This window comes from Bos taurus, chromosome 23 (genome assembly GCF_002263795.3).
Source record: "Bos taurus isolate L1 Dominette 01449 registration number 42190680 breed Hereford chromosome 23, ARS-UCD2.0, whole genome shotgun sequence".
Lineage (NCBI taxonomy): Eukaryota > Metazoa > Chordata > Mammalia > Artiodactyla > Bovidae > Bos > Bos taurus.
This window is the reverse complement of record NC_037350.1, coordinates 483,085-509,156: the sequence shown is the minus strand read 5'-3', so window position 1 is coordinate 509,156 and position 26,072 is coordinate 483,085. Positions and strand designations below refer to the sequence as shown.

The following is a 26,072-nucleotide window of genomic DNA, read 5'->3' as shown; positions in this document are numbered from 1 at the left end:
GGAATTTCTGGGTCATATGGTAGTTCTATGCTTGGGTTTTAAGGAATCTCCATACTACTTTTCATAGTGACTGTATTAACAGTGTAAGAGTTCCCTTTTCTCTACACCCTCTCCAGCATTTATTGTTTGCAGATATTTTTGATAATGGCCATTCTGATCAGTGTGAGATGATACCTCATTGCATTTTTCTAAATATTAGTGATAATGAACATATGTCTTCTTTGGAGAAATGGCTATTTAGATCTTCCAGACATTTTTTTTTTAATTGGGTTGTTTGTTTTTATAATACTGACCTACATTAGCTATTTTATGTTTTGGAGATTAATTCCTGTTAGTTGCTTCACTTGCAAATGTTTTCTCCCGTTCTGAGAGTTATCTTTTCGTATTGTTTATGATTTCCTTTGCTGTAAAAGTTTAACTAGGTCCCATCTGCTTATTTATTTATTTAAATTTTCATTACTCTAGGAGGTGTATCAAAAAAATCTTACAGCAATTTATGTCAAAGACTGTTCTGCCTATATTTCCTCTAAGAGTTTTATAGTTTCTGGCCTTACCTATATATGGTTAATCCATTTTAGGTTTATTTTTGTATATGTTGTAAGGAAGTGTTCTTGTTTCACTATTTTATACATAGCTGTCCAGTTTTCCCAGCACCACTTATTGAAGAGGCTATATTTCCTCCATTCTTGACTCCTTTGTCATAAAGTGATGCATGGATTAATAGGTGCATAGATTTGACTTTGGACTTTCTATTCTATTTCATTGATCTAAATTTTGGCCAGTACCATACTGTCTTGGAGAAGGCAATAGCACCCCACTCCAGTACTCTTGCCTGGAAAATCCCATGGGTGGAGGAGCCTGGTAGGCTGCAGGCCATGGGGTCACAGTCAGACACAACTGAGTGACTTCACTTTCACTTTTCACGTTCATGCATTGGAGAAGGAAATGGCAACCCACTCCAGTGTTCTTACCTGGAGAATCCCAGGGATGGGGGAGCCTGGTGGGCTCCCATCTATGGGGTCGCACAGAGTCAGACACAACTGAAGCACCTTAGCAGCAGCAGCAGCATACTGTCTTGATTACTGTAGCTTTGCAGTTTAACCTTAAGTCAAAAGGCCTAATTCCTCCAGCTTTGTGTGTGTTTGTTTCTTTTTCCTCAAGATTGCTTTGACTATCTGGGGTCTTTTGTATTTCCATGAAAACTGTGAAAATTTTTGTTCTAATTTTGTGAAAAAATGCCCTTGGTAATTTGACAGGGATTGCAATGAATCTGTAGATTGCCTCGGGTAGTTGAGTCATTTTCACAATATTGATTCTTCCAGTCCAAGAATATGCTATATCTTTCCATCTGTTTGTGTCATCTTTGATTGTTTTCATCAGTATCTTAGAGTTTTCTGAGTACAGATTTTTCCCTCCTTACATAAGTTTATTCCTAGGTGTTTTATTCTCTTTGTTGCAATGGTAAATGAGATTATTTTCTCCTTAACTTCTTTTGCTGATTTTTTGCTGCTAGTGTACAGGAATGCAGAGATTTCTGTGAATTAGTTTTATACCCTGAAACTTTATTAAATTCTGTGATTAGTGCCAGTAGTTTTCTGATGGTATCTTTAGGATATTCTATGTATAATATTAGGTCATCTGCAAAACACTGACAGTTTTTTTTTTTTTTTTTCCAATTTGGATTACTTTTATTTCTTTTCCTTCTGTGATTGCCATAGCTATACTTCCAAAACTATGTTGCTTACTAGTGGCCAGAGTGAAATTCCTTGTCTTGTTCCTGAACTTAGAGGAAATGCTTTCAGTTTTTACAATTGAAAATGATGTTTGCTGTGAGTTTGTCATATATAGCCTTTATTATGTTGAGGTAGGTTCCCTCTATGTCCACTTTCTGGAGAGTTTTTATCATACATGAATGTTGAATATTGTCAAAAGCTTTTTCTGCATCCATTGAGATTATTATGTGGATTTTATTCTTTAATTTGTTAATGTGATGTATCACATTGATCTATCAGCATTTATTGAAGAATCCTTGTATCCCTGGTATAAACCACACTTGATCATGGTTTATGATCTTTTTGATGTGTTGTTGGATTCTGCTTGCTAATATTTATTGAAAAGTTTTGTGTCTATATTGTTATTTAATTTTTTTTGTGACTTCTTTGTCTTGTTTTTGTATCAGGGTGATGGTGGCCTCATAGAATTAACTTTGGTGTATTTCTTTCCCTGCAAATTTTTGGAAGAGTTTGAGAAGAATGGGTGTTAACCGTTTTCTAAATGTTTGATAGAATTCACCTGCAAAGTCATCTGGTCCTGAACTTTGTTTGTAGGAAGATTTTTAATCAGTTACAATTTAATTACTTGTAATTCATCTGGTCACATTTTCTATTTCTTCCTGATTTAGTCTTGGAAGATTGTAGCACTCTAAGAATTTGTCTGTTTCTTCCAGGTTGTTCATTTTATTGGCATCTAGTTGCTAATAGTAGTCTCTTACATTTGTATTTCTATGTTGTCTGGAGTAATTTCTTCCTTTAATTTCCAATTTAACTGATTTGAGTTCTATCCTTTTTTTCTTGGTGAATCTGGCTAAAGTCTGTTTATCTTTTCAAAGAATCAGCTTTTGGTTTCATTGATCTTGCTATTGTTTTATTTATTTCTATGTCATTTATTTCTGCTCTGATTTTTATGACTTCTCTTTTACTAACTTATAATATTGTTCTTATTTCTGTAGCTGCTTTGGGGGAAAGTTAGGTTATTTATTTGAGATTTTTCTTGGGTTTGTTTGTTTGTTTGTTTGTTTTGACGTAGTTTTTATTTAGAACTTCTTTTGCTGCATCATATAGGTCTGAGTTTTTGTGTTTTCCTTGTCATTTGTTTCTATGTAGTTTTAGAAATTTCTTCTATAATCATCTATGTATTTAGGGATATATTGTTTAGACTCCATGTGTTTGTATTTTTCACCTTTTTTTCCCCCAGTAATTGATTTCTAATCTCATAGTTTTGTGGTCAGAAAGGATGCTTGATAAAATTTGATTTTATTCAGATTTTCTGAGGCTTGATTGTGATCCAAGATGAAATATATCCTGGAGAAAGTTCTGCATGCATTTGTGTAGAGAGTGTATCCTTCTGCATTAAGATGGAATTACTATAAATACCAATCTTTTTTCATCTGATGAGTCATTTAAGCCTTATATGCTTTTACTAAATTTCTTTCTGCATGGTCTGTCCATTGTTGCAAGTACGGTGTTAATGTCTCCCACTATTATTGTTCTACTGTCAATTTCCCCCTTTATGGTTGTTAGCATTTGCTTTATGTATTGAATGCACCTATGTTAAGTATGTTAGTGAAGAGGAACTAAAAAGCCTTTTGATGAAAGTGAAAGAGGAGAGTGAAAAAGTCCGCTTAAAGCTCAACATTCAGAAAACTAAGATCATGGCATCTGGTCCCATCACTTCACGGGAAATAGATTGGAAAACAGTGGAAACAGTATCAGACTTTATTTTGGGGGGCTCCAAAATCACTTCAGATCGTGACTGCAGCCGTGAAATTAAAAGACGCTTACTCCTTGGGAGAAAAGTTGTGACCAACCTAGAGAGCATATTTAAAAGCAGAGACATTACTTTGCCAACAAAGGTCCGTCTAGTCAAGGCTATGGTTTTTCCAGTGGTCATGTAAGGATGTGAGAATTGGACTGTGAAGAAAGCTGAGTGCCAAAGAATTGATGCTTTTGAACTGTGGTGTTGGAGAAGACTCTTGAGAGTCCCTTGGACTGCAAGGAGATCCAACCAGTCCATTCTAAAGGCGATCAGCCCTGGGTGTTCCTTGGAAGGAATGATGCTAAAGTGAAAACTCTATTACTTTGGCCACCTCATGCGAAGAGTTGACTCATTGGAAAAGAGATGCTGGGAGGGATTGGGGGCAGGAGGAAACGGGGACGACAGAGGATGAGATGGCTAGATGGCATTACCGACTTGATGGACGTGAGTTTGAGTGAATTCTGGGAGTTGGTGATGGACAGGGAGGCCTGGCATGCTGCGATTCATGGGGTCACAAAGAGTCAGACATGACTGAGTGACTGAACTGAACTGAGGACATGCCTGGTGGCTCAGTCAGTAGAGAATCTGCCTGCAATGCAGGAGACACATGTTTGATCCCTGGATAAGGAGGATCCCCTGGAGAAGGAAATGGGAATCCACTTTAGTATTCTTGCCTGGAAAATCCCACGGACAGAGGAGCCTGGCAGGCTACAGTCCATGGAGTTACAAATTAAGCTAGTCTGTGTCTTTTGGTTGAAGCATTTAATTCATTTACATTTAAAGTAATTATTGATATACATATCCCTATTACCATTTTCTTAATTGTTGAACTGTAGTCTGGAATGTGGTTAAGTTACTTTAAACAGATTGATTCTTCTTAGTCTCACTTTTGAGGTTTTTTTAGACAAGGACAAGGAACGGGTCAATCTAGGGCTAGTAATTCCCCAACCTAATGAAAGACTCAGTACCTGACCCAATATTGTTGTTAATTAAAAGCTTTCAGTGTAGTTGGACAATCTCCACTCCTGGTCCTCTAAGAAACATCAGCATTTTCTTCTAGTCTTTTCTGGTGATGCTTTTCTTGTCTCTGGGTAGTTTCTTCTCAAACAGTCACTGAAATGGACTCTGTTGAATGTTCAGAAGTCATCCTCTTTATATTTCAGAGTTGTCTAATTTTGCAGCTCTTCACTACTCTTTCCCTGGAACTCTAACCACTTTGGTCTCCATGGAACCTCAGCCATGTCTTTACAACACAGGAAGTGTTCTGGGTTCTGCATCAATTTCTTTTATGTATGTCATGGCTTGGAAAATTTCAAAGGGCAATAAATCATAAAGTTTACCCGATTTGTTTCCTGTTACTAATAGATGACAATGCATCATCACCTTTATTCCATTGCTTTGAAACTGTTGAGTTTTTTAAAAATTTCTCTCATTTTGAAAGAGAATGGAAAAAATTTTTAAAAACTCAACAGTTTCAAAGCAATGGAATAAAGATGATGGTGCATTCATTTTGTTATTTTTGTCAGCTGTAAAGATAAATTTACTCCCCATTACTTCATCATGAATTGAAACAGGAATTACTATAAAGAGAGTTTTAAAATTTAAAAATAACTCAATAGAAACGTGAATAGGGTATTTAGGAAGGGTATCCAAATGACTAAGAAGAAGATATTCACCATCAGTTAAAAACTTTTACCCACATAAATGATTATTTTTAAAAAATAATGACTTACTATTGTTTGCAAAGTTATGGATAATGAGTACTTTAATATCTTGTTAGTACAAGTGTGAATTAATGCAAACCATTTTGGAAAGTCTGGCAATTAAAAAAAAATCATTTGACTCAATATTCCTTTTCAGAGAATCTAATTTCAGCATAAAAATAATGCAACAAAATAATAATCACAAAGGAGTAGACAGTTTTTAAGCTTCCACAAGCAGTAGAATGATAAAACATATCAGTTATATATATATATATATATATATTTCCCCCCCCCCCCCTATGGAAACCTAATCAGCTACTAAAAAGAGTGAGGTCTATCTCTGTGACCATGAAGACTGGTCATGATATCTTGTTCAGTTAAAAGAGAAACTCACTAAGCAACATGAATACTCTGATGATTTTTATTAGGAAAAATAAAATGATAGAGGAAAAAGCAAAAGAATAAACACCATTCTATTTTTTTAAACTTCAGGAGTGTGTGCTGGAGAGATGCCATTAAAAGATTACTTACTTTTTCATTACCTATTGCCTTTTATTCTAAACAAGTATTGCTTTCAATCTTAAGAATTAATAAGAATTTGAAAATCCCAGGAATATTGCCAATCATATTGTCAAACATAATTTGCTAAAATATTTACACAAAGAGTGAAATAAAATAAATAAGGAAGTTCACTTCATTGTGTAGGTAATGAAACTGTGGTGTTCGAGAAGACTCTTGAGAGTCCCTTGGACTGCAAGGAGATCCAACCAGTCCATCCTAAAGGAGATCAGTCCTGGGTGTTCATTGGAATGACTGATGTTGAAGCTGAAACTCCAATACTTTGGCCACCTCATGTAAAGAGTTGACTCATTGGAAAAGACCCTGATGCTGGGAGGGATTGGGGGCAGGAGGAGAAGGGGACGACAGAGGATGAGATGGCTGGATGGAATCACCGACTCGATGGACGTGAGTTTGAGTGAACTCCTGGAGTTGGTGATGGACAGGGAGGCCTGGCATGCTGCTATTCATGGGGTCGCAAAGAGTCAGACACGACTGAGCGACTGAACTGAACTGAATTGAATGAAACGAGAAGTGTATAGAATATACCATTTAAATATAACTGCAAGAGAAGTTACTTACTAGTTAAATGATACAAGAACAGTTGCAGATGGGTACGATTAAGGCACTAGAAATGGCAGGAACATTTACAAGTACCTCAACATATCCAGTAGAAAAGACAATGGCAACCCAATCCTGTAGTCTTGCCTGGAAAATCCCATGGATGGAAAAGCCTGGTAGGCTGCAGTCCATGGGGTCGCAAAGAGTCGGACACGACTGAGCGACTTCGCTTTCACTTTTCACTTTCATGCATTGGAGAAGGAAATGGCAACCCACTCCAGTGTTCTTGCCTGGAGAATCCTAAGGAGGGCAGAACTTGGTGGGCTGCCATCTATTGGGTCGTACAGAGTTGGACACGACTGAAGCGACTTAGCAGCAGCAGCAGCAACATATCCCGTAACTTTGACCTGTGATGCTCATTGCCTGAGTATTTTATCATGTAATGTAAAGTAAGAATACAGATTTGACCTGCTGCTACTGCTAAGTCACTTCAGTCGTGTCCGACTCTGTGCAACCCCATAGATGGAAGCCCACCAGGCTCCCTCATCCCTGGGATTCTCCAGGCAAGAACACTGGAGTGGGTTGCCATTTCCTTCTCCAATGCGTGAAAGTGAAAAGTGAAAGGGAGGTCCCTCAGTTATGTCCGACTCTTAGTGACCCCATGGACTGCAGCCTACCAGTCTCCTCCGTCTATGGGATTTTCCAGGCAAGAGTACTGGAGTGGGGTGCCATTGCCTTCTCCGAGATTTGACCTAGTGAACTGATATTTTGTTTTCCTTGTTTATATACCCCTTATAAATAAATTGAATTTAAACTTTTCTCTTAAATATTTGTTTTCTTTAAAATTTTTGGCTTTTGTAGTTTTTTATTTTTAAAATTTATCTGATTTTTAAGATGGGTAATGTCCCTCTTCATGAGAGACTTCCCTTGTGGCTCAGATGGTACAGCATCTGCCTACAATGCGGGAGACCCGCGTTCAATCCCTGGGTCAGGAAGATCCCCTGGAGAAGGAAATGGTAACCCACTCCAGTACTCTTGCCTGGAAAATCTCATAGAGGAGCCTGGTAGGCTACAGTCCATAGGGTAACAGAATCAGACACAACTTAGCGACTTCACAGTGTCCCTCCTCACACTGTTCTAATATTTTTGCTTATGTTGATACTTTATTAACTTCTTTTATGGAGTGATTTAAATGAGTCTTCTGTTTCATCACAAGCATTTCACTTTTATTTTTCCAGTTACATTCTCACCTTCTTTTAAAAGTGAGTAGGTTGCAAAAGTATGGGACATGACTTAGCAACTAAACAACAAGAAATTTTTGTTTTATTTATTGTCCGTAGGACTTCATCTCATACCAATGATATTATGCTCACTAAGTCTAAATATGCTCTAGCTTGCAGACTTTTTAGGACTGGATATTTTTCAGATATTCAGTCAGACTAACTTCAGACTTGACTGTAGGTTAAATTTACTGTACAAAAAAGCAGTCCTACTTCATGGCTCTGAAACTTCCTGAATTCATCAAATAAGGGTTTTCCTGTTAACACATTTTCACCCAAGGCCTTAAGCTTTTGAGTCTAAATAACCAATAGCAAATTTTTAATATTTCATGATTTAGTATAGTCCTAAAAGTCTCTACTACTTTAGAAACTTATGTGATATAATACATTCACATGCATGCAATATTTGAAGATTTCCTTTTTAACTAAAAAAAATAATTCTGCAAAGAAATAAAATGAGGTTGATATAACATTTAAGTAGATAATATATCAGATTGGGGAATCCTGTAACCTGCATGGAAAAACAATAGTGAACATTTTTCATGTGATCAGTATGTGCAAGGCATTATCTCAAGCAGTTTACATATTCTTATTTATTTAATCCTCCAAATAGTCATACTGTTTCATTACTATTATTAATTTCATTTATTGATAAGAAAATTCATGGCCTTGAATTCTTACATTAAACCACACAGATAATCAGCACCAATGCCAGAATCTGACCCAGGCAGGCAATGGGACCAAAATTTTACATGAATAATTGGTACATGACATTGTGTCTTCAGAGTTGTATACAGATAATTTTATTTTTTGCTCATGGTTTTAAAACTTAACTCTTCAGAAAACTGCCATGGCTCATAAAATATTTTTATCATGAAATTAACCTAAATCCTACCAATGCACAGTAATGCCGCAATTATTTTACAGTGATGCCATATCATGTGTTATTTCCCCTTTAAGCTCTCAATGTCTTGTATCATTTTTGTAAAGTAGAAAATGATTTTCATCTCAACTCAAATACATAAAAATAGATTTTTTCCACACCACTCAGAATTGTACAAGTAGATAGAAAGGCACTAAGTGATATTTCACCCCCTCATCTCTCTGAAACATCAGTTCTGAGCCCCATGTGAATGTGCCAGATCTTGCAGCTCCCACAGAGGGAATGTAGGTCTTTTCTTCTTACCTCATATATAAGCCAGTGGTTTTCAAACTCTGGAAAATGTGACTGTTTTGGGGTTATTCTTTTTAGAATTTATGCCAGTTGACATGGCCAGAAATAATTTGAAATGAGGAAATTAGATAAAAGACTACCTTTTAGAAGGGAGATATTAAAGAAGAGTCACGTTATGCCAAACTAGCCAGTCCACGAGAATTAAAAATAAAAATAAAAAAAATCTTAGAGCTAGACAGTTCATGTAAATAATTTTGACACAACAGTTTTATCTAGTCACACTGTGAACTTAGATCTCATCAGCCTCTGTTGGTCAATTTCCAACGTACTAAAAATGACTATGCTGTCATTTATTGCCCATTTTGCTACAGTGTGAGCTACAAATCCCATTTCTCTGTGCCCCAAGTCACACTTATGTTGCTTTTGCTGACCTTTCCCTGACTGAGAAAGCTGATTTTCGTAATGTCACACAGTCAGAATCTGAACTAGAGCTCAAAATGCCTGTTTTTAGGCCTAGAAATTGATCTGATTTCTATACTTATCTAATCATTTTCTTCCCCTGTCTCAATTCCTTAGTCAGACAGCTACCATCACACACTTTACACACATGTCAAAAATTCAACATTAGCACCACCACCACCATGAATGACAATAATACCAATTTAGAAACGATGGTAGAGTGAGATTCTTTGACCGCTTTTTGTCTTTTAAGAAAGAGCACATGTCCACAAGTGATTTTGAAGTACAAGAAAATAAAATCTGTCACCACTTCCAATTTTTCCTCTTCTATTTGTCATGAAGGGAATTGGATGCCATATTTTTTTTTTTTTTTGGATGTTGAGTGTAGAACCAGCTTTCTCACTTTTCTCTTTCACTTTTTTCAAGAGGTTCTTTAGTTCTTCTTCACTTTATGCCATTAGAGTGGTATTATCTGCATATCTGAGAGTGTTGATATTTCTCCCAGAAATCTTGATTCGAGTTTGTGATTCACCAGCCTGACATTTGGCATAATATACTCTACATACAAGGTAAATAAGCTGGGTGACAATATACAGCCTTATCAAACTCCTTTCCCATTTTGCATGTTGGGATCTAAGTGTTGTTTCTTGATCTGCATACAGGTTTCTCAAGAGACAGGTAAAGTGACAGGTAAAGATGGTATTCCCATCTTAAGAAGTTTCCAGTTTGTTGTGATCCACATAGTCAAAGCTCTAGCATAGTCAGTGAGTGAAGTGAAAGTGAAGTCGTTCAGTCATGTCCAACTCTTTGTGACCCCGTGGACTATAGCCCACCAGGCTCCTCCGTCCATGGGATTCTCCAGGCAAGAATACTGGAGTGGGTTGCCATTTCCTTCTCCAGGGGATCTTCCTGACCCAGGGATCGAACCCAGGTCTCCCGCATTGCAGGCAGACACTTTAACCTCTGAGCCACCAGGGAAGCCTAGCATAGTCAGTGGAACTGATGTTTTTCTGGAATTCCCTGGCTTTCTGCATGATCCAATGAATGTTGGCAATTTGATCTCTGTTTCCCCTGCCTTTTCTAAACCCAACTTGTTCATTTGGAAGTTCTTGATTCATGTACTGCTGAAGCCTAGCTTGAAGGATTTTGAGCATAACCTTTCTAGTATGGGAAATGAGCACAATCGTGTGGTAGTTTGAACTTTCTTTGGCACTCCCCTTATTTGGGACTGGAATGAAAACTGACCATTTCCAGTCCTGTGGCCACTGCTAACTTTTACAAATTTGCTGACATATTGAGTGCAGTACTTTAATAACAACATCTTATAAGAATTTAAATAGTTCATTTGGAATTCCATCACCTCCACTAGCTTTGTTCATAGTAATTCTTCCTTAGGCCCACTTGACTTGACATTCCAGGATATTTAGCTCTAGGTGACTGACCACAACCATCGTGGTTATCTGAGTCACTAAGATGTTTTTAATATAGTTCTGTGTAATTCTTGCCACCCTTCTTTTCTACTTCTGTTAGGTCCTTACTGTTGCTGCCCTTTATCACGCACATACTTGCATGAAATATTCCCTTGATTTCTCTAATTTTTTTGAAGAGATGTCTAGTCTTTCCCATTCTATTGTTTTCCTCTATTTCTTCATATTGCACATTTAAGAAGGCCTTCTTATCTCTCCTTTCTATTCTCTGGATCTCTGCCTTCATTTTGGTATGTATTTCTCTTTCTCCTTTGCCTTTCATTTTTCTTCTTTTCTCATATATTTGTAAAACTTCTTTAGATAATCACTTTGCCTTCTTGAATTTCTTTTTCTTTGGGATGGTTTTGATCACTGCCTCCTGTACAATGTTACAAACTTCTGTCTGTAGTTTTTCCAACACTCTGTCCACCAGATCTAATCCCTTGAATCTATGTGTCATCTCCAGCCTAAAATCATAAAAGATTTGATTTAGGCTACATCTGAATGGCTTAGTGGCTTTCCCAACTTTCCTTAACATAAGCCTGAAATTTCCAATAAAGAGTTTTGATAAGAGCCACAGTCAGCTTTAGGTCTTGTTTTTGTTGACAGTATAGAGCCTCTTCATCATCAACTGCAAAGAATACAATCAATTTATATTTCCATTTTGCTGCCTTTACCATGCTATCTTGACTATTGTAGTTTTGCGGTATAGTGTGAAATCAAGGAGCCTGAATCTTCCAGCTTCGTTTTTCTTTCTAAAGATTATTTTAACGATTTGAGGTATTTTGTGTTCCATACAAATTATAAAGTTTTTTTTCTTCTAATTCTGTGATAAATACCATTGGTAATTTGACAGAGATTGCATTCAGTCTGTAGATTGCTTTGGCTAGTACAGTCACTTTCAAAATATTAATTCTTCCCATACAAGAATATGGTCTATCTCTGCATCTGCTTATGTCATCTTTACTTTCTTATAACAGTATCACATATTCTGTGCCCGTCTTTTGCCTTCTTACATACATTTATTCCTAAGTGTTTTACTTTTTGCAGCAATGGTAAGAGGGATTGTTTCCTTAATTTCTCTTTCAGATTTGTCATCTTTAGTGTATAGAAATGAAAAAGATTTCTGTATATTAATTTCACATCCTGCAGCTATGCAAAATTCATTGATTATCACTAGTAGTGTCTGGCGGGATCTTTGGGATATTTTACATGTAATATCATGTCATCTGCAAATAGTGACAGTTTTATTATTTTCCAGTATGCATTCTGGTTTATTCCCTTTCCTTGTCTGATTGCTTTCGCTAGGACTTCCAAACTGTATTGATTAATAAAGGCTGGAGTAATTAATAAAGGACATTCTTGCCTTGTTCCAGCTTTTAGATGAAATTATTCCATTTTTATCATTGAGAATGATGTTTGTTGTGGATTTTTCATATATATATATATATATATATATATAGCCTTTAATGTGTTGAGGTTATTTCCCTTTATGCCCACTTTCTGGGAAGTTTTTATCATAAATGTTTATTTAATTTTGTCAAAAGCTGTTACTGAATCCACTGAGATGCTCGAATGGTTTTCATTCTTTAGTTTGTTAGTATGGTGAATCACATTTATTAATTTGCATATACTGAAGAATCCTTGCATCTGTGCACTTGATAAATCCCACTTAACTATGTTATCTGATCTTTTTAATGTGTTGTTGGATTTTGTTTACTAATATTTTTAAGAAAACTTTGGATCTATGTTCATCAATGATATTTGCCTGTAGTTTTCTTTTTTTGTGTGATATATTTATCAATTTTGGTATCAGGGTAGTTATGGCCTTGTAGAATGAGCTTGGCAGTATCCATCCCTTTGCAAGCTTTCAGAAGAATTTGAGAAGGATAAGTGTTAAGTCTTTTCTAAATATTTGATAGAATTCACCTATGAAGCCATGTGTTCCTGGATTTTTGTCTGTTGGAAGATTTTAAATCATACTTATAATTATTATTTTCATATTATCTATTTCTTGCTGGTTCAGTCTTGGGAACGTAACCAATCTTGGAACTTGGAATTCTCAAGAATGTATCCATTTCTTCTAGATTGTCCATTTTATTGGCATATACTTGCTTATAGTAGTCTTTTATGATCCTTTGTATTTTTGCAATGTCACTGGTAACTTCTTTTTCATTAATAATTTTATTGATTTGAGTCCTCTTCTTTTTTTCTTGATAAGTCTGGCTGAAGGTTTATCAATTTTGTTTATCTTTCCAAAGAATCAACTTTTAGTGTCATTAAGCTTTGTTATTGTTTTCTTCATTGGTATTTCATTTAGTTCTGCTTTGATTTTTATGATTCCTTTCCTTCTACTAACTTTGGGTTTTGCTTGTTCGTCTTCCTCTAATTGTTTTAAAGAAAAGATTAGGTTGATTATTTGTGATTTTTCTTGTTTTCTGAGGTAACCTTGTTTTGCTATAAACATCCCTTTTATAACAGCTTTGCTGCATCCCGTGTTTTGGATAACCTTGCCTTTGTTATCGTTTGTCTCTATGTACTTTTTTATTTTTTTCTTTGATTTCTTAAGTGATCCATTGGTTATTTAGTAGCATATTGTTTAGCCTCCATGTGTTTGCTTCCTATATTTTGACTCCTAAAGTTTGATTGATTTCTTGTTGTTGATTTCTAATCTCATAGTGTTGTAATCAGAAAGATTCTTGGTATGACTTCAATTTTCTTGTATTTACCAAGGATTGATTTGTGTATCAAGATGTGATCTATTCTAGAGAATATTCTGTATGCATGTATTCTGCTGTTTTTGGATGGAATGTCCCATTAATTCTATCTGGTCTAATGTGTCATGTAAAACTTGTGTTTCCTTAACAGTTTTCTGTCTGAATGGTCTATCCATTGATGTAAGAAGAACATTAAAGCCCCCAACTATTATTGAGTCACTGTCAATTTCCCCTTTCATGGCTTTCAGTTCAGTTCAGCTCAGTCGTTCAGTCGTGTCCAACTGTTTGCAACCCCATGGACTGTAGAATGCCAGCCTTCCTTGTCTACCACCAACTCCCAGAGGTTGCTCAAACTCATGTCCATCAAGTCAGTGATGCCATCCAAGCATCTCATTCTCTGTCATCCCTTTATCCTCCCGCCTTCAATCTTTCCAAGCATCTGGTTGTTTTTTTTTTTTTTTCTACTTTTTCACATGAGTCAGTTCTTCACATCAGGTGGCCAAAGGAATGCAGTTTCAGTTTCAGCATCAGTCCTTACAATGAATATTCAGGACTGATTTCTGTGAGGATGGACTGGTTGGATCTCCTTGCAGTCCAAGGGACTCTCAAGAGTCTTCTCCAACACCACAGTTCAAAGGCATCAATTCTTCAGCTCTTGACTTTCTTTATAGTCCAACTCTCACACCCATGCATGACTACTGGAAAAACCATAGCTTTGATGAGACCGATCTTTGTTGGAAAAGTAATATCTCTGCATTTTAATATACTGTCTGTGTTGGTCATAACTTTCCTTCCGAGGAGCAAGTGTCTTTTAATATCATGGCTGCAGTCATCATCTACAGTGATTTTGGAGCCCAAAAAAGTAAAGTGTGTCACTGTTTCCCTTTATATTTGCCATGAAATGATGGGACCACATGCCATGATCTTGTTTTTCTGAATGTTGAGTTTTAAGCCAACTTTTTCACTCTCCTCTTTCACTTTCATCAATAGTCTCTTTAGTCCTTCTTCACTTTCTGACATAAGGGTGGTGCCATCTTCGTATCTGAGGTTACTGATATTTCTCCTGGCAATCTTGATCCCAGTTTGTGCTTCATTCAGTCCAATATTTTCCATGATTTACTCTACATATAAATTAATTAAGCAAGGTGACAATATACAGCCTTGCTGCTGCTGCTACTAAGTCGCTTCAGTCGTGCCCAACTCTGTGCGACCCCATAGACGGCATACTCCTTTCTTGATTTGGAACCAGTCAGTTGTTCCATGTCCAGTTCTAACTGTTGCTTCTTGGTTTTCATGACTCTTAGCATTGCCTTATGTATTGAAGTGCTCCTATGTTTGGTGCATGTATATTTACATTTGTTATATCTTCTTCTCAGATTGATTCCTTGATCATTATGTGGTGTTCTTCCTTGTCTCCTGTAATAGTCTTTATTTTAAAGTCCATTTTGTCTGATATTAGTATTGCTACTCCAGCTTTCTTTTGAATTCTATTTGCATGAAGCAATGTCTTCCATCTCCTTACTTGCAGTCTGTATGTTTTCTTGTGTTCCTAGGTCTGAAATACGTCTCTTGTAGACACCGTATATATGGGTCTTGTTTTTGTATCCATTCAGCCAGTCTGTCTTTTGGTTGGAGCATTTAATCCACTTATACCTAAAGTAGTTATTGATATATATTATGAAATAGTTAGATAGATCACCAATTCAATGGACATGAACTTAAGCAAACTCTAGGAGATAGTGGAGGACAGGAAAACCTGGCATACTGTAGCCCATGGGGTTTCAAAGAGTCAGACATGACTTAGTGACTGAACAACAACAAAAAATATCTTTATTACCATTTTCTTAGCTTTTGCTTGTTATAGATCGTTTGGTCTCTTCATATCTGAATGAGAACCTTGCTCTGTTGTGTATTCTTGGTTGAAAATTTTTCTCTTTCACCACTCTATATATATCATGCAAATCCCTTCTGGTCTCCAAAGTTTCTGATGAACAAAATCAGATGATAGTCTTATGGGATTCCCTTGTTTGTTATTTATTGCTTTTCCTTTGCTGAGTTTAGTATATTTTCTTTGTCTTTAAGTTTTGTCAATTTGATTAACATGTGTTTTGGAATGTTCTTCCTTGGCTTTTCTTGTATAGGAATCTCTGCACTTTCTGAACTTGTTTGACTGTTTTCTTTCCCCTTTAGTGAAGTTTTCATTTATTTTCTCTTCAAATATTTTCTCAGTCTCTTTCTCTATCTTCTCCTTTGGGACTATATAATGCAAATCTTGGTGCATTTAATATTGGAAGTCTCTTAACTTTCCTCATTTCTTTCCAGTCCTTTTTGCTTTATTCTGTTCCACTTGATGATTTCCATCATTCTATCTTCCAGATCACTTATCAGTTTTCCTGCCTCATTTATTCTGCTCCTGATTCCTTCTAGTGTATGTTCTATTTCAGTTATTTTATTCTTCAGCTGTTTGTTCTTTCTATCTTCTAGCTCTTTGTTAAAAATTTCTTGTATCTTCTAGGTCTGTATCTCCATTTTCTCCAAGACCTTGCGTCATCTTTACCATCATTACTCTGATTTATTTTGGGGTAGATTTCCTACCTCCATTTCACTTACCTGTTCTTCTGGGGTTTTATTTTGTCCTTTCATCTGGGACATATTTCTCTGCTATCTCATTTTGTCTGTATTCATGGCCTCCATTCCACAAATGCAGGATTGTAGCTCCACTTGTTTCTAGTGTCTGCTCTTGGTGAGTGAGACTGGACCAGAACTTTGTGCAGGCTTCCTGGTGGAAGGGACTAGTGTCTGACCACTAGTGAGCAAGATATCATGTAGGAAGATCCATGCCAAATGGTGTGTTTACAAGTGGCTGTTAGCTCAGTAGCACTTTTGGCAGCCTATCTGCTGATGTGTGAATCTGCGTTTCTGCCCTGTTCCTTGTTAGGCCTGAAGCATCCTAGCACTGGAGACTGTAGTCTATTGGGTGAGTCCAGATCTTATTGCCAAAAAAGTAACCTCCAGAAGGCTCATCCCAGTTAGCACTCTATGACCCCTGTATTATTAATGTCCTCATTCCTACAGTGATCCACAGCTGCCCCTGCCACCACAAGAGACCCTTAAAAACCATGGTCTGGCTCATGTTCCTGTGAAGTTACTGCTTTTTCCCTGGGTCCCAGCATGCACAAGAGCTTGTCTGTGCTGCTAAAAGCAGACTTTCTTTCCCCAAATTTTGTGGAGCTCCTGAGATTAAGCCTCACTGGCCTCCAAACCAAAGGCTCTAGAAGTTCCTCCTCCTAATGCCAGACTCCCCAGTCCTGGGAGCCTGCTGTGTGTCTCAAAATGATCACTTCTGTAGGAGAGCTTCTGCAGTACAATTATTGTCCAGTTTGTGGGTCACCTACTCAGTGGATATTGGATTTAATTAGATCACAAATGCATACCTCCTACCATCTTAATGTGGCTTCTTTGTCTTTGGAGGTAGACTATCAATTTTTGTTAGTTCCAGTATTTTTGGTTGATGCTTGGTCAATATTTAGTTGTGATTTTGGTGGAGTTTTTAAATTTTATTTTATTTTATCTTATTTTTCAGAGGAGATGAGCTCAAGTCCTTCTACTCAAATATCTTGTCTCCAATTCAGGTTGTAGTATATTTTTTATAATATCACATTTGCAATGCAATCGTGGAGCATTTCTTTTTTTACTAGTAATTTTAAGATTCTAAGTAACAAAAATATCAGGAACATATGCTTCAATTAAACGTTGGCAATGGCACCCCACTCCAGGACTCTTGCCTGGAAAATCCCATGGACGGAGGAGCCTGGCAGGCTGCAGTCCATGGGGTCACTAAGAGTCGGACACGACTGAGCAACTTCACTTTCACTTTTCACTTTCAGGCACTGGAGAAGGAAATGGCAACCCACTCCAGTGTTCTTCCCTGGAGAATCCCAGGGACAAGGAGCCTGGTGGGCTGCCGTCTATGGGGTCGCACAGAGTCAGACACGACTGAAGTGACTTAGCAGCAAGATGCTCTAGTTTCAGCTGGATTCATGACCTAGTAACGAACGATTAATTCAAAGTTTGATCTGTGCTTAATGAGGAACTGGATATGAGCACATGATACACATTTAAAAGCTTTGGAGTTTAGAAAATTAAATTTATATCAAGAAAATAATACACAAGATATATTTAGTCTAGAGAATACTTAGAGTTTCAGTAGCTTTACATTTGGGCATTTAAAATTATTTATCATTTATTTTAAAGAGCTAGATACTTTATTACCATAAATACAGTGATATATATATATACTTTAGTTGCATACTTAGAAAAACTTGAGTTTATTAAAAACCTAGTAATTTAATAGTCCTAATATTGTAATCATGAGAAACGCTGGGCTGGAAGAAGCAAGAGCTGGAATCAAGATTGCTGGGAGAAATAGCAATAACCTCAGATGACACCACCCTTATGGCAGAAAGGGAAGAGGAACTAAAAAGCCTCTTGATGAAGGTGAAAGAGGAGAGTGAAAAAGTTGGCTTAAAGCTCAACATTCAGAAAACTAAGATCATGGCATCTGGTCCCATCACTTCATGGGAAATAGATGGGGAACAGTGGAAACATTGTCAGATTTTATTTTTGGGGGGCTCCAAAATCACTGCAGATGGTGACTGCAGCCATGAAATTAAAAGATGCTTACTCCTCGGAAGGAAAGTTATGACCAACCTAGATAGCATATTCAAAAGCAGAAACATTACTTTGCCAACAAAGGTCTGTCTACTCAAGGCTATGGTTTTACCAGTGGTCATATGTGGATGTGAGAGTTGGACTGTGAAGAAAGCTGAGTGCCAAAGAATTGATGCTTTTGAACTGTTGGAGAAGACTCTTGGGAGTCCCTTGGACTACAAGGAGATCCAACCAGTCCGTTCTGAAGGAGATCAGCCCTGGGATTTCTTTGGAAGGAATGATGCTAAAGCTGAAACTCCAGCACTTTGGCCACCTCATGCGAAGAGTTGACTCATTGGAAAAGACTCTGATGCTGGGAGGGATTGGGGGCAGGAGGAGAAGGGGATAACAGAGCATGAGATGGCTGGATGGCATCACTGACTCGATGGATGTGAGTCTGAGTGAACTCCAGGAGTTGGTGATGGACAGGGAGACCTGGCGTGCTGCAATTCATGGGGTCACAAAGAGTCGGACATGACTGAGTGACTGAACTGAACTGAATATTGTAATTAATGTATCGACTGATTTTTCTTCAATGATATAAATTTGTATTAAAAGTATGATTAAAAAATGTTTGTCCCTATTACTTTGCAATTCTCTTATGCAATATCTGTTTCATTTATCACAAATGACATTCAAATTTACTCCAAATTTGACATTCAAATTTAACATGCAAATGACATTCAGAATTACTCCCCCAACCCATCTCTGAATTTCTAAGATAAACCTTAATGTTTCCTTAGCATTTTAAACTAAGGTTATCAAGATCAAATGTAAATTCTCTACATTCAAACTTTTTTCATTCCTTTCTTTCTCTGGTTAATGGTGTCATTATACTTATAGCCATTTCTGCATTAAAATGTATTTTATTCCTACCTTCCCAAGTCATATTGTACACCTTCCACTAAGGTATTCTTGAAGAGCTTGTGGTTGCCCACCCTCTCTCACTACATCACACAGGTACATACTAAATAGAATTTCATTGTTTCCACAATTCATCTACCTTAGCTAAAGCCTAAAACATGTCTTGTTTTGCTCATTCTGTGACTCTCCCATACCTTTTTATTAAGTGAAATGATTTAGAAAAGTGGACAACATTCAATTTATTTTCTTAAAATATCAATTACTATCCTTTTTGCTAGTCAGTGGGGCTTCTCTCATGGCTCAGATGACAAAGAACCTGCCTGCAATGAAGGAAACCAGGTTTGAACTCTGGGTTGAGAAGATACCCAGGAAAAGGGAATGGCAACCCACTCCAGTATTCTTGCCTGGAAAATTTCATAGATAGAGGAACCTGGTGGACAATAATCCATGGCATCACAAAGAGCCAGATAGGACTGAGCAATTAACACATTTTGCTAATCAGCAATCTGTTCCATGTTTAATTTATATGTAATCATTTTAAAATAAGAGAGTGACAAATATTCTAATTAATCAGAGTACAAGGTATGTTGAATAGAATAGGCTCCACCAGCATTTACATCAATGGATATACCAAAGCTCTCAGCCTGTAATGTTGGGAGCTTGATTTTGTCAGCATTCTCTATGTTAGTTCTGGTTCTCCCAGAATCAGGATTAACTTGGATTAGACATATAAGGACTTCATTAAGGAAAATGTTTTTGTGGCTAAAAAGATAAATCGGTAAGTAAAGAGGGAGCCAAGGAAGGCTGGAGAGCCCTCACAATAGAATATCTGACCCAAAGTAAAGAGAGGTCCTAGACAGCCTGGGAAAATGGCATTACAGGGAAATTCAGCTTGGCTGTCTAGAAATCCTTGTGGCACAGGCAGAGGAGACCTGTAACTCCCAGGTATCACTTATTTTAGCATTTCAATCACATTTGATCATTCACTGGGAGTTGCTCTTGGGTAGATGGCCTTGGGAGAAATATGAGTTCAGAACAAAGCAAGAGGAATTCTATTGTCAGTTACATCTGCAGTTACAGCTCTGAGTTCAGTTGGCCAACACAACCCTGGAAGATGATCCAGTTTTTAAAATATATTATATCTAGCTAGCTCATAAGAAATTTGATTACATATTAGCAATAGTGTTTTGCTTACACTAAGAGCTAACTTAATTTTAGTGTCAACTTTTGACATTAATATTCATAATAGTACATTGTCTAATTCTGTCATAATATATGCTTTAAAGTAATATTACATGTATAAATTTATCTGCAATTTGTTAACTTTTTCTCAGTCTTCAATGTTGCAAGAATTAGAATATGTCTCTTTTTTTAATTCATGACAACCTGGAGGGATAGGGTGGGGAGAGAAGTGGAAGAGGGGATTCAGGATGGAAGAGACACATATATGTATACCTATGGCCAATTCACATTAATGTATGGCAAAAACCATCACAATATTGAAATTATTCTTCAATTAAAATAAATAAAAACAACTTTGGGGGCCCATGGATTTTCATTAGATAAGAAGCTGCAAAAATCTGCTGTCAAATTAGGAATATTACATGGGAGAAACATTATGGAATTAATTTTTCATTTGATAGTGACTACTCATTTCAATCAGAAGTAGCAATTCGTCACATTCCCCAATCCTAATAAAATATTAGGCATGTTAATTCTTCAGTTTTATTGCTGTATGAATGTGAAAAATAAGAGGTATAAATTGAGTAATATATGACTTGTTAATTGTCAATAGCTCTTCTGTCAGTCTACTCTCCTGAATCCATTATCACTATAGTCAGGTGCTGGACAGGGTGAACATGAAAGCAACATGTTAAAAATAAAAAGTAAATGCTTTGGGATGACTAGTACTTTTACTTGTGAACAAAATAGTTTTGGGAGCTTGAGGTAAAATTTGTGTTAGAAATGTTTGTAGATTGCATGCATTCCCCCATCTTCTAGGCTGGGCTATGCAGGTGAGTGCACAGTTTCCATGTGCTGTTACTATAACTCACATGCATAGAGCTAACCTGGCTCAAGTGTCCACAACAAGACTTCACACATCATTTATGTTAACCCAAACATTGCTACAAATATTTCTCATCTCAATTCCTAGATAGCTCATGACTTTCACCTAAACCCATCTTTAATGAAATAGAATTTACTTGGATTGCCCATTTGGCAAAAATACCAATTATCCAGTTTTGCATTGCTCCACCAGGAGTGTGTGTGTGTGTGTGTGTGTACATTCACATAAGTGTAGCAGTGAAAAGAGGAACATGTAAGACTGACACTAGTTTTTTGCAGATAGCATTCATCTTCAGTGACTCAGGTCATTATTTGGTCCTATTTAAATGACAGGTATGTTTCCACACTGGTGCAGGACCAAGCTAGTCTCTTTGACTTTGACCCAGTCTCTGACTGCTATGAAGCTTGCTTTCTGCTCTGGCTATTATTCTCCATCAGCCCATAGCTAGAACACATAGGAAAGTATTTATTTTTAAACACTGCTCATCAAGTTGTTTAGTTCAATTGCACAGCTTTCAAGTTGTCTGAAACTGGCCATTCACTGAATTTTTAAATTATTTTACCACAATGTCTACTTTGCTCCTTGGAGTTGACCCTCTTCAGTCTATGTCAGGGATAATTGAGTGTTATGCAGTCATACACAATCTGCACATACTCATTCTACTAAAGTTGTTTCTCTTATGAGCAACCATAACCGTGGTACCTTCTAAAATCTTGTTCTGTATTGTTATCTTTTCTTTTCTGGCTAACATATAAAGTGATATCCCAGCAAATCTCATTTGATTTCCAGCTGTGTACTTCCTTGACAAAAGAAGCAATTTCAATTTCTCTCTATAAAACTAAGAACTTACAGTATGTTTACTTTTACATCATTTTGGATTTTTGTATGTGCCTCCAGCAAATAAAAAAAAAAAAAAAAACAACTTTTTCTTACTGTGTTTGTTCAGTTCTAAGAACTCCAGGCCCCATTTTAACTCAACAGGTCATGTGTTTTTTGTTTTTTGTTTTTCCTAGGACTATAATGATGAAATTCGTCAGGAACAACTACGTGAATTATCTTACTTAAATGGCTCAGAGGACTCTGGTCGTGGCAGAGGTGTTAGAGGCAGAGGGATAAGAATAGCCCCCACAGCTCCATCAAGGTACATTACTTCTTGCTTTAAATAAATTAACAGTCACTAAGCATGGCAATCCCTCACTGGCCTGTTCTGTGTCATGATCACAGCTAGGAATAAACAACATCAGCAACAATAACTACCACTGACAAAAAAATCAACAACAACAGATGCTTATATAGCTCATTGCCGGGGACCAGCCCCGGCTGATCCAGGGAATTCGAAGCGGGAACGGCGTCGGCGAAGATCAGGAAACAATTGCTTAATTAAACGTTAATTAAGGATATAAAGAGTAATAGAATGAGGATAGCTCAGTAGGAAAATTCAGTGGAGAAAAGAGGCTGAAATAAGGATAGCTCAGTGAGGAAATTCAGTGTAGAAAAGAGGCTGAATAATTCAGCCAGAAGGTAAGAGAAAGAACGACATGGTGAGACCAAGTTTCGGTGAACAAGGCCCGCACTTTATTTTCCAAAGTAGTTTTTATACCTTAAGTTATGCATAGAGGATAATGGGGGAAGGGGTAGAGTCATGCAGTAAGCCAGGCTTTCTTCCTGCAAACATATCATATGCAAAAGTTTAGGTGATTTGCATCATCTTCTGGCCCAGAGGCCTTTTTCTCTAAAGGTGATTATTCTCAAGTCAGACGCCAGCCTCCAAAAAGCATTAGATAAAGTTGCATTCCTACAGAGCAAAGGTGTGGTGGGCTATAACAAGAAAAAGAATTAACTCAAGGGTCCCAGGTTACAAACATTAAAGCTACTACTTACACCAACTACATTAATCAATACACTGCCAGGGACACAGCAGGTAAGGGATATGGAAACTTAACAGCAAACATTGGCCCAACAAGTGAAAATCCCTTCACCAATACAATTTCTAATCAATCTTTTAACTACTCAAAAGAATCTGTGTTTAGACTGTTTAGAACATCTCCTGCCTCTCACAGTTGGGAGGCTCTGAACAATCACATGTGGCCGGAAAAACCTATTCAGGCAGGCTAGAGGATTTCCAAAGGAGTTTGTAGGTTAAACACTGTCACACCCAGGAATTATTAACTGGAGCTGTAAGCTAACTCTTTTTTCAGAGAGGTCGTGGGGGACAGCCCCCCGTAAAGTCAGAGGTGTAGGTGAAAGCACAAAGCAGAAAGTAGGCAGACTCTGGCTTTGGGGGTAGATTGCTCGAGAATTTCCAGGGAGACTCCTGAGGCTTGATCCCGCCTTTGCGTATGCCAAGCCTCCTTCCTCATGACCTTTGCCAGAGGCGCTCGCTCCCCGCAGCTCATAAGAGCTTTACATAAATTATCACCAGCGTACTGTTAAGCATTATCTACAGGTGAGCAACTGATAAAGATGTAACCAATATGCCTGAGAACACATAAACAGTCTGACTCCAAAATTCAGAGTCTGAGCTCTTAATAACTGTTCCAAAAAGAAAAGAGGAGCAAACCTGAGACTTTTTACTCTGGTCTTGTCCCCAGGATTAAGGCAAGCAGATGATATAGTTATACACATCTTTGAACCAGGATGACCTTGCATAAAGAGAAAACTTCAAATTTTTGGTGCCTTAAGTGGCCCTTGAATTGATACAGTCTTGCCAGATAGGTATAAAGATAAATGAGGATAATGATAGATGGAGGTAAGTAAGTAGATATTTAAATAAATAAAGAGTCCAGAAAGCCAGATGTATATTACATACATGGGTGAGTGTAAAAATACTTTAAGTTTAGTTATATTGGGTTGTGCAATGTCATTAGAGAATATTTTATCTGATATTATTAACTTCGCAAATAAACTGGAATCTTTCTGTATCAGAATTTGTTTTGTAGGATTCTGTGTTTGTCAGTCTTTCAACAGAAAGCATTGTTCTGTAAAGAGGTAAAATGAAAAATACTCACACATTTCACACAGAGACTGTGTAATTCTGTCCTCTTTATTCTGTTGAAGTTGGCTTTCAAATCTTTAAATGTCTTAGAATTAGAGTAGTATAATGCCTAGAAACCATCTCCAGAGATTCCAAGATACTTTACTAATTCAATTTGCCTTTTATTTGCTTTTATTAACATCATCATTAATTTATTTTTCTTTTTTAATTAAATTATTTATTTTAATTAGAGGATAATTACTTAACAATTTTGTAACAATTTTTGCCATACATCAACATGAATCAGTCACAGCTATATATGCATCCTTCCATCCTGAAATCCTTCCCACCTCTTTCCTCACCCTATCCCTCTGAACTGTGCCTTTTTTTTTTTTTTTTCAATTATGTCCCAAATATTTTAACCACCTTCCATCATTGGTTTTAACCTTTAATCACACACATCAAAACGTTTATACTTATCAGGAAAAAAATAAGAATGAAAAATTCCCCAAATAAAGTATCAAGGAAATAATTGACTATCTAAATGTAAAACCTGGCAGTTATGCAATTACTTTGCCTAATGAAAAACCTTCTGAAAATGTTTCAGTGATTATTTTTACATTTTATTCTTTAAAAGTTTTTTTTTTTATAATTGAGCATTCTAATGCTACCCAGAAACAGTTTATTTTTATGGATATACCTTTTATAGAATCAGCCTTTTATAAAACCCTTATATTAACCCCATTTTTATGGGTTGGGGGATGACATCACTGCAACTAATATTAAATTGATCATATCTTAGTGTTTAAATAATGAAATTGTCATTTTTGTAGTTAAAAAAGTGATAATTTTGGCAGTTTTTTATTGTGTAAATTATGTATTAAAGGAGAAGGAAATGGCAATCCACTCCAGTATTCTTGTCTGGGAAATCCCATGGACAGAGGTGCCTGGTGGGCTATAGTCCATGGGGTCAAAAGAGATGGACATGACTTAGTAACTAAACCACCACCACCAAGTATGTATTGAACGAGTATACAGGGAACTAGTCTTTTTATATTCTATATTCCTTGGAATTGGGACCATTTTTTAAAAATAATGCATTAACCTGTTTTTGAAATTATAAAATAATTCTATTAAAGGATTTTGTTTTGTTATTGATGTTTCTTAAGATAATAATATAGCTGCCATATTTGAGTAAGCCATATAAAATTTCAACTTTAGTGAGTTTTTACTCTAAAGTATTAATTTCTCCAATTGTTTAGTAAAGGATAGAGCATTGTATTCTTGGTTTTTAAATACCTTGGAAAAAATTTGATTGAAAGCTTTGCTTAATCTGATACTGCATATGTAAAAAAGAGAACTAATATTGAAAATTAAACCTTAATTTCAATGCCATCTTAATGTCATTAATATATTAACATTAATAAAAGTAAATGTAGCAGAACTCTGATGTCTTCTGTTTCAGACCACATGATGAAATGCATCTGCAATTGTAAGAATAAGCATCAAAAGATGCTTGCTTTTTGGAAAGAAAGCTATGACAAATCTGATATGAAGAATTAGCTTATTGCTGAATACCCTGACACTGGGAAAGATTGAATCAAAAGGAGAAGGTGGCTACAGAGGATGAGATGGTTCGATAGCATCACCAACTCAATGGACATAAACTTGAGCAAACTCTGGGAGACAGTGGAGGTCAGAGGACACTGATGTGCTATAGTCCATGGGGTCACAAAGAGTCGGACATGACTTAGCTACTGAACAATAAAAACATTACATAATTGAAGATTTAAGATCTTTACATATATCACCACTACATGTTGGATGAATGTGAACATTAGAAAAATATTGAAGCAGTCTTTGAAGTAATTTTTGTTTGTTTGCTACAATGAGAACTATGGATGGAGGAGCCTGGTAGGCTGCAGTCCATGGGGTCGCTAAGAGTCAGACACTACTGAGCGTCTTCACTTTCATGCATTGAGAAGGAAATGACAACCCACTCCA

At 36.7% G+C, this 26,072-nt stretch overlaps 1 protein-coding gene across 8 annotated transcripts in view; it reads left to right on the top strand.

The window, feature by feature from the left end:
* KHDRBS2 (KH RNA binding domain containing, signal transduction associated 2) overlaps positions 1-26,072 on the top strand; it is a 773,215-nt gene that overhangs the window by 452,089 nt on the left and 295,054 nt on the right. For all 8 annotated transcript variants that reach the window (XM_059880504.1, XM_024983848.2, XM_059880501.1 and 5 more), the window contains exon 5: positions 22,108-22,235. In XM_059880504.1, coding sequence (XP_059736487.1) covers positions 22,108-22,235 — 128 coding nt within the window. The remainder of the gene's footprint in view (positions 1-22,107; positions 22,236-26,072) is intronic.